The following is an 8918-nucleotide window of genomic DNA, read 5'->3' as shown; positions in this document are numbered from 1 at the left end:
CCCCCCCCCCCCCCCCCCCCCCGCTATCTTCATTAAGAGAAACCTCAGCATGGCTCAAAGAACCACCTTAATAACACCATTCTAATTCAGAACAGCGCTGGTTCATCCCAGGACATCCAGTCAGTACCTCTTCATAAAGTCCCTACCATTTAAGAAAGCTAAAAATAACATTTAATCCTTTTATCTTTTCAAAGCATTTTCTTCAGTACTAAACCTACAAAGCAGTCAGAATCGATATAATGCTTTCTGTTGCCTGGGCCAAAAGCCATGGGGGTAGGAAAGACAACTGTGCTCATTAAATGTCTAAGTTTGAAATAAAAGGCAAAATCATGAAATCTCTGGTAAGCTCTGAGTCTGTCTAAAGAAGCTAGTCTCACTGGCCTCCTAAAAGAGTGAAGGGCTGTGTTTACATATGCAGGCAGACCTTGGAGATACTGTGGGTTCGGCTCCAGACCACTGCAATAAAGTGAGCATCGCAATAGAGCAACCCACATGAATGATTTGGTTTCCTGGTGCCCGTCAAGGTTATGTTTACACTACACTGTAGTCTGTTATGTGTGCACTAGCACTATGTCTAAGAGACAATGACCATACAGTAATTAAAAAATACATCACTGCTGAAAAATGCTAACCCGTATCTGAGCCTTCAGCAAATCATCATCTTTTTGTAAGAGTAACACCAAAGATCACCGATCAAGATCACCATAAATATAATGAAAAACTCTGAAATATTGCAAGAATCACCAAAATGTGACACAGTGAGCAGATGCTGTTGGAAAAATGGCACCAAGAGGCTTGCTCGACACAAGGTTGCCACAGACCTTCACTTCGTAAAAAATGCAATGATCTGAGAAGTGCAACACAACGAGGTGCGCCTGTGTGTACCAGGAAGAATTCAATGTCTTTTCACAAGAACATAACTACGCCACGTTTCACACACGGGAATCTGTAATACCAATCCAGAGAACAGGATTCTTCTTTCCTACCCATTTATGTAAAGATGCCCAGGGGTTTCAGCCTGATTGCCAAAGACACGGGCCAGGAGGTCATCCAAATTTCATCCACGTTTGCCCAAAGTTGACCTGGAGGTGAGCTGGTCTCCCTCTCTCCACTTTGGAACTACAAACGCCATGGAAGCCAGATTCCAACTCCCACAGCCTGGGGCTCTTTCTCCCACTGTAGGCCAAACTCTTGTACTTCGGCCCTGGGCCAAGGAAGCCATCTCAGGGCGTGGTTCCTGGCCTGCGGCTGTGGCGGATGCCCTAGGACTGGCTATGGCGACAGTGATTCTGAGTGGCCACTCAAGTAGGCTGGGTGTCTGACTCCCTTTTGGAGTCGCCTGACTCAACCTCCTATTATTACTTTTTTTTTTTTTGACCAATCATGTTATGATTTTTTTTTTTACATCTTTATTGGAGTATAATTGCTGTACAATGGTATGTTAGTTTCAGCTTCACAACAAAATGAATCAGTTTTTTATATATATATACACATACATACACACACACACACACACATATGTTCCCATATCTCTTCCCGCTTGCGTCTCCCTCCGTCCCACCCTCCCTATCCCACCTATTACTTTTTAACTGAAAGTCCACCAATTTAAAACATTTTAAGAAGTAATTATCTTCTACGCGGAGTTTACAGTCAGGCTTCAAAATCACGCCACATTAAAAACTGACATTAGGGCTTCACTGGTGGCGCAGTGGTTGGGAGTCTGCCTGCCGATGCAGGGGACGCGGGTTCGCGCCCCGGTCCGGGAAGATCCCACATGCCGCAGAGCGGCTGGGCCCGTGAGCCATGGCCGCTGAGCCTGCGCGTCCGGAGCCTGTGCTCCGCAACGGGAGAGGCCGCAACAGTGAGAGGCCCGCGTACCGCAAAAACAAACAAACAAACAAAAACTGACATTATACACAGCCTTACTTGTTTTCCAGAACTATATCCACCACTCCTGCCCCCAAGGCGGCCCTTTACGAGCTGGCGCAGAGCACCGAGAGCAGCATCTACGATGGCTTCACCAGTTCTGCCACCTACGGAAGACAAGGGGTCATCAGGTGAGCGGGGGCGGGCAGGCTGGGAGCCTTCATCTGACGCTACCTGACACTACCTGAAGCCTTTACATACCTGTCAGCTTCATCTGATGTTCAAACAGACCTAACACCACGTGTATCTTTACGACAGCCAGTTTCCTCCAGAATGCATTTCCTGCGAGACTTTACGCTGTGGGAAAAGCTAAATCCTCTCCTTCAGTGCTAGGTTCTTAGTGTGAACGAGGACATTCCGTTCACGCATAAATGCCATCTACTATTGAGAACAGTTCACAAATGTTTACTGAATGTATAACATGTACACAGATGAAACAGAAGGTTATCTAGTTAAGAGAGCAGGGGAAATTTCTAAACACAAAGTACCAAATGAGGCAAATGGAAAAACTATTTCTATGAGATAATAAGCAGCAGGATACGAGGGGTCTGAAGCTAAGAAACTGGAAAGCAATCCACTGTTTTCCACCTTGCTTAAAACACTTATTTTGGGCTTTTAGGTTCTGTAGCTGAACGTACTCCTAATATAGGAAGTAACAAGCCCCGTATTAAAGATAGTGACAATAGCCTTTGGAAGTTTACCAAAAACTATGTGCTCAAGAAGGAGTCAGGGGACTATTAACTGACTCAGAAGAATATGGACAATATATGCCTTGAGACTATCTTCAGAGTTTAAAGGCAAAACTAACAAAATCTTTTTAGAAAGTTTCTTCTTTCTTCTCCTTTCTTAAAAATAGAGTTTTCTAATCAAACTGCCCAGGAAGAGATAAAAACTTCTGAGAACGCTTCAGACTTGACATTAGAAAGAAAATACAGAACAGCAGCGTTCGGAGTGTGTTCAGATCATCCTGGCTGAGATTACCAAGTATGTCACTTCCTAAGACAGAAAGGCAAGACCTCAACATAAAAACAGCCTTCTGCTCCTTATCTACTGCAGACACCTCCACTTTCTGAATCAGTGCCCCTTCCACCACCAATCTCCACCTGGAAATATACCAAATCAAGAAAAACACTAGGGGGACTTCCCTGGTGGCACAGTGGTTAAGAATCCACCTGCCAATGCAGGGGACACGGGTTTGATCTCTGGTCCAGAAAGATCCCACATGCCATGGAGCAACTAAGCCCATGCACCACAACTACTGAGCCTGCGCTACAGAGCCCACGAGCCACAACTACTGAGCCCACGTGGCACAACTACTGAAGCCCGCACGCCGCCTAGAATCCGTGCTCCGTTACAAGAGAAGCCACAGCAATGAGAAGCCTGTGCACCGCAACAAAGAATAGCCCCCGCTCGCTGCAACTAGAGAAAGCCCGCGCAAAGCAACGAAGACCCAACGCAGCCAAATAAATAAATTAAATAAATTTTTTAAGTGGGAAAAAAAAAAAAAAAAAGAAATACACTAGGGAAAAAGACAGAGAGGGTTTTCTCACTCTAGACCAAGGGTGAGTAAACTGTTCCTGCAAAAGACCAAACAGTAATTATTTTCATCTTTGCAGGCCATACTGCTGCAGCTACTCAATTCTGCTGTTTTAGTGTGAAAGTAGGCATAGACCATATGAATGAACAAGTGTGAATGTGTTTTGAAAAACTTCATTTACAGAAACAAGCAGCAGGACAAATGCTAACCCCTGCTCTAAACATTCCATTTTTACAAGTTAGCAAAATGAACAAATTATATTCCAAAGCAGAAAAGAAGGTGGTTAGTCAGAGAAATGAAATTGATCATTTTATGGAACTTTAGAGCTGGGGAGTCTAGGAGAAATGATGTGTCTGAGGCCTCATCTCCAAGTGTTTTGACCCCCATCTTGATGATCAGGTACCAACCATACTGACATTTACCAAGTTACATGCTTTACATGTACTATTTCAGTGAAACTTCCAGTGGCCTAAAACAGGTTTTCCCATCCCCATTTTACAACCAAGAAGCAGATCCAGAGAGATAAGGTATTCTGTTTAGCCAGCAGTTAAACCCAGGCCAGGCTGTCTTCAAAGCTCACTCTATGGTTTCTCTGCTCCCTTCACATTCCCTTTCCTGAGAATGTTTTCTCAATCTGCTGGATACGATGCAGGACACCAAGTACAGACAAGACAACAGTCACTTTGTTTTTATCGTGATGCTGACTCTCCCCCCACCACCGCCCGCCTCCAACCCTGAAAACTTGTTCCTCTCACATAAAGCAAAACCTAAGATTTTAGACTCTAAGTTTAGTCACTTACATACCCCTTGTAACAAAATCTTTTTTAAAAAAAGATCAAATGAGCCGTAATTTAAACTTCAAATACATTACGCCCAATACTTTTATTGGACCCTGGATATGGCTCAACTTAGCAATTCTGACTGTCTTAAATATGATACTGTTTGCGACATCTTAAATAACAGGCGATTCTGTAAAAGAACAGGGAGTCTGAGCCAAATCCTCTCCCCACTTGCCTCAGTGACTCACAGCAGATACAACTGACCACTGTCTATAAAATGAAGAACTTGTGGGACTTCTATATTATCAATAGTTTAAAAGACTAAATAATAGCTTTAATATTCAGATACTATACATGTTTACAAGGCGTAAAGATTCATGGGCAAAATACTCCATAGTAACAGCAGTAGTTTAAACTGACTTCCAAATTACAGGACTCTTCTTTTTCCACGCTGATATGCTAGACCCGCCCCACAGTGAAGGGACGAGCAATCAGAGCAAGAAAACACTTGCGGATCTTTTCAAGTAGTAAGTAATTACAGAAACTTATTAAATATTAAGTAACTATAAAATATCCAGTAACTAGTATTTTTAAAAAACTGTAATGAAAAAGAGGGAAGCATGAAACATCATTACTCTCCCATTGCTAAGCCCATGTGGGCCTAACCTAGTATAAACAGTAATAAAAACACTTTTACCTGTTTGACACATATTTAATCTTTAGAGCAACCCAGAAGAGGTAGGAATTACTCTATACCATTTGACAGATAAGGAAATTCAGGCACGAAGAGGGTGAGAAACTTGCAGGTAGCAGGGACAACAGGTTATAGAATCCCAGGTTCTCTATTTTCTACCTACCTGCTCAAATTAAAATTCCAACCAATGGAATGAAGTAATTAGGAAAAGTCCTTACCCTGATAATCTTCTGGTTGGTTTTTGTTAGATCCAAAAATCTTAATGGTAGGAAATCCCTGAACACCATATTGACCTCCCAGGGACTGATGTTTATCTGCGTCAACTGCGCCAACTTTTACAACATCCTGTGGAAACATAAAAGAAATGTCTATTTTTCTTTCAACCAGAGCAGATTCCACAAGGACCCATCATCTGATGATGTAGACTCAGAGATAAGATAGTAAAGGGCCAGGTTCCATTTGCCAACAGAATCAATGAGAACTTTAGCCTGGGAAACCATTCCTAAATGGAAAGCTGGGCAACATGCAAGTCAGCCTGTGAGGAAACTGTGCAGCTCCCAGAATTAGCACGACTAAGCATAATTATGCCATTTAACTGGGAAACAGAATTAACAAAAGTAGACAAGATAAAAATTAGAATGTACAGTATCCCTTTGCTCCCTACATAATTTTGGCACCAGAACAAGAGTACTGGGCTTCGATATGCAAATTAACTTCCTATTGTACATTAAGCCCATTTGCTTAATTAAACTTATTTTAACATACACAGGTAAATGTGGACATCTCAGAAACTCACTTTTAATGCAGTTGCTACTTTCTTCCATTCTGGTGTTAACCTTTGGCAGTGGCCACACCTTTCAGGGGATGAAAACACAAAGAAGGCAACAGTCAAGTCCTTGATTCCCAATTCAAGAAACATTCACCAACAGTCTACTGAGTGACACGCACTGAGGGTGGGGACCTGCAGCGAGAAGAGCACTAAAAAAACACGATCGGTGACCTGAAGGGACTCACTGTCCTGATTTTACTATGATCCTCTTTCATATCATAATAAAAAAGCTTCCAACTTACTGCTGAGTTAAAGTGTATTTAAAGAGTTTAAACAAACACTGTCATTCATAACTCTCTCCCTGAGTGGAAACTTTAGTGTTTATCTGGTCAAGTGTGGCTCACATGTGGTCCCAGTTGTACGGCTTAGCAAAGTGCAGGTTCTTGGGCCCCAAGAAACCAGAGTTCCTAGAGAAGGAGTTCAGGAACCTGTATTTTAATAAGTTCTACTAGTGATTCTTAAATCTATTAAGGTTTGATAGTCCCTGATCTAGTCCAAACTTTTCATTTTATAGGTGAGGCATCTGTTTGAGAGTCTAGATCCCCAGTGCCTAAATCTCAACGTTCTTTGGCTCCCCCAAGCAGCTTGTAGAGGTAAAAATGCACATGTAGCCCCAATGTAGTGTGGCTAACAAGTGAAAAGCACTTGACACCGCAAGGTGCTGATAAAAGAACACGAATGAGTGACAGAGTCACCTGAACACAAGGAAAAATAATCTTAATCTTTTAGGTACCAGTACTTGAAAAGAATTTTTGTGAAATATAACACACACAGAAAACTGCTTTTAAACATTATATACACAGAAATCTGTTATGTTTAAATCAGTCATCGAGGTTATAGGTAGCTGTATTACTTTCATCATTGTATGATACCCATTGTGTGAAGACAGCATTGCTAGTTTGTCTATAGAGGTGACTTTTTCCTTTTTTAAACAAAGTCAATTTTCTTCTAATTAAGTCTCTAAGGATCTAATGAGCCAATGCCACGTGCCGGCACCACGATGAGCACTCTTCATACAGGATTTCATTTAATCAGCACAACCACCCTGCAAGCAGGCTTTGTCATTTTCATTTTACAGATGATGAAACAGAGCCTGAGAAGTTAAGAAACCCTCCCAATACCACCCAGTGACAAAGCTGCCTGACAGGTTTTCCTGGCTCCAGATCCCACATTCTTTTTTTTTATTTTTATTTTTTTTTTATTTTTGCGGTACGCGGGCCTCTCACTGCTGTGGCCTCTCCTGTTGTGGAGCACAAGCTCCGGACGCGCAGGCTCAGCGGCCATGGCTCACGGGCCCAGCCGCTCCGCGGCACGTGGGATCCTCCCGGACCGGGGCACGAACCCGCATCCCCTGCATCAGCAGGCGGACTCTCAACCACTGCACCACCAGGGAAGCCCCAGATCCCACATTCTTAATCACTATGTAACATCACCTTTCATAGGGGCTTAAGCTTAATCCAATATTTTTAATTTTAGTTATTTATTTTTGGCTGCATTGGTCTTCATTGCTGTGCACGGGCTTTCTCTAGTTGCGGCGAGTGGGGGCTGCTCTTCGTTGTGGTGCACCGGCTTCTCACCGCGTGGCCTCTCGTGCTTGCGGAGCACAGGCTCCAGGCGCGCAGGCTTCAGTAGCCGTGGCGCACGGGCTTAGTTGCTCCGCAGCATGTGGGATCTTCCCGGACCAGGGCTTGAACCCGTGTCACCTGTGTTGGCAAGTGGATTCTTAACCACCGCTCCACCAGGGAAGTCCAATCCAATATTTTAAAAGTCAGGATCTTTCAGCAAAACGTCCTGAAATGCTGATCCTACATACGACATATACAGTATGTCTTGCTATTTAGGTGAGCTACTTAGAAGTGTCCACAAGTCAAAATTTTACAGGACTTTGTGCCTCTTTAATTTCAATTTATTCTAATGAAATAAGGACTCAAATCAAGAGATTGTCAGAGTATATACCCCCTTCAATTCCAATGTGAAGCAATGTAAAGACAGATCAAAATGCCACAAATATAAATATAGCAGCATACCCTGTAACTCAAGGGTTCTTCAACTGGGGTCTATGAATCCCCAAAGGACTGGTGGATAAAAACTGAGGGGCTCTGTGAACTTTGATGGGGAAAGAAAAAATCCTCTATTTTCATTAACCTGTAATTGAAATTTAGGATTTCCTTCAGTTATAAACATTAACAACATATCATAGTTGGTTAGTACTTGTGACTGTCACAAATAAAAATCACAGCTATTTTCTTATCACCACTATAGTTGTTGCAGGTATCTTCAAACATCATTTATGTTCACCACTGTTTCAGAATTATGGTAGCTAGCTGTTAGATGCTGGTATTTACATTCCAGTAAATGAGTACTACATAATCATATCAAGATTTATTTTGATATTTTAATAATGTTATTCCAACATTTTAGGTTTCCTTTGTGATCCTATAGCCTTTATTTTATACATGTGTATTTGTTGGTTTTTTGTTTTGTTTCCATTAAAGGTTTTAACTACATAAACAATACTGCATTTTGACTGCACAGATGACCCTTGAATAACATGGGGGTTAGAAGTGCTGACCCTCTGCAGTGAAAAATCCACATGTAACTTTACAGTCAGCCCTCTGTATCCATGGATTCAACCAACAGTGGAGTGTGTAACACTGCAGTACAAATTTGTTGGAAAAAAAAAAAATCCACAGGTAAGTGGACTTGGCGCAGTTCACACCTGTGCTGCTCAAGGGTCAGCTGTATGAAACTGGGCACTATTAATTTCAATGGTAATTACAAGTTTGGTTTTTTTCCCCCCAGAAATAGATGTAAGGCAAGAGAAGAGCTTTTAAATCAAACCAAATTTTTTAATTACATATTTTTGGAAGCAACCCTCTTCAAGAAACAAAATGGAGTCAACCACTGGTTCTTCCCTTTCCTTTGCCCGATATTCTCTCTGCATAAAATCAATTTCCCGGGCTTCCCTGGTGGCGCAGTGGTTGAGGGTCCGCCTGCCGACGCGGGGGACGCGGGTTCGCGCCCCGGTCCGGGAGGATCCCACATGCCGTGGAGCGGCTGGGCCTGTGAGCCACGGCTGCTGAGCCTGCACGTCCGGAGCCTGTGCTCCGCAACGCGAGAGGCCACAACAGTGAGAGGCCCGCGTACCGCAAA

General features: G+C 42.8%; 1 protein-coding gene across 1 annotated transcript in view; it reads right to left on the bottom strand.

Moving 5' to 3' along the window:
- PDIA6 (protein disulfide isomerase family A member 6) overlaps positions 1-8918 on the bottom strand; it is a 24088-nt gene that overhangs the window by 9144 nt on the left and 6026 nt on the right. The window contains exons 3-5 of the mRNA XM_007456917.1: positions 5733-5790; positions 5155-5281; positions 1927-2033 (exon numbers count right to left, since the gene is read on the bottom strand). Coding sequence (XP_007456979.1) covers positions 1927-2033; positions 5155-5281; positions 5733-5790 — 292 coding nt within the window. The remainder of the gene's footprint in view (positions 1-1926; positions 2034-5154; positions 5282-5732; positions 5791-8918) is intronic.

Source organism: Lipotes vexillifer, unplaced genomic scaffold (genome assembly GCF_000442215.2).
Source record: "Lipotes vexillifer unplaced genomic scaffold, Lipotes_vexillifer_v1.1 scaffold390, whole genome shotgun sequence".
Classification (NCBI taxonomy): domain Eukaryota; kingdom Metazoa; phylum Chordata; class Mammalia; order Artiodactyla; family Lipotidae; genus Lipotes; species Lipotes vexillifer.
This window is presented reverse-complemented; position numbering and strand designations above follow the sequence as displayed.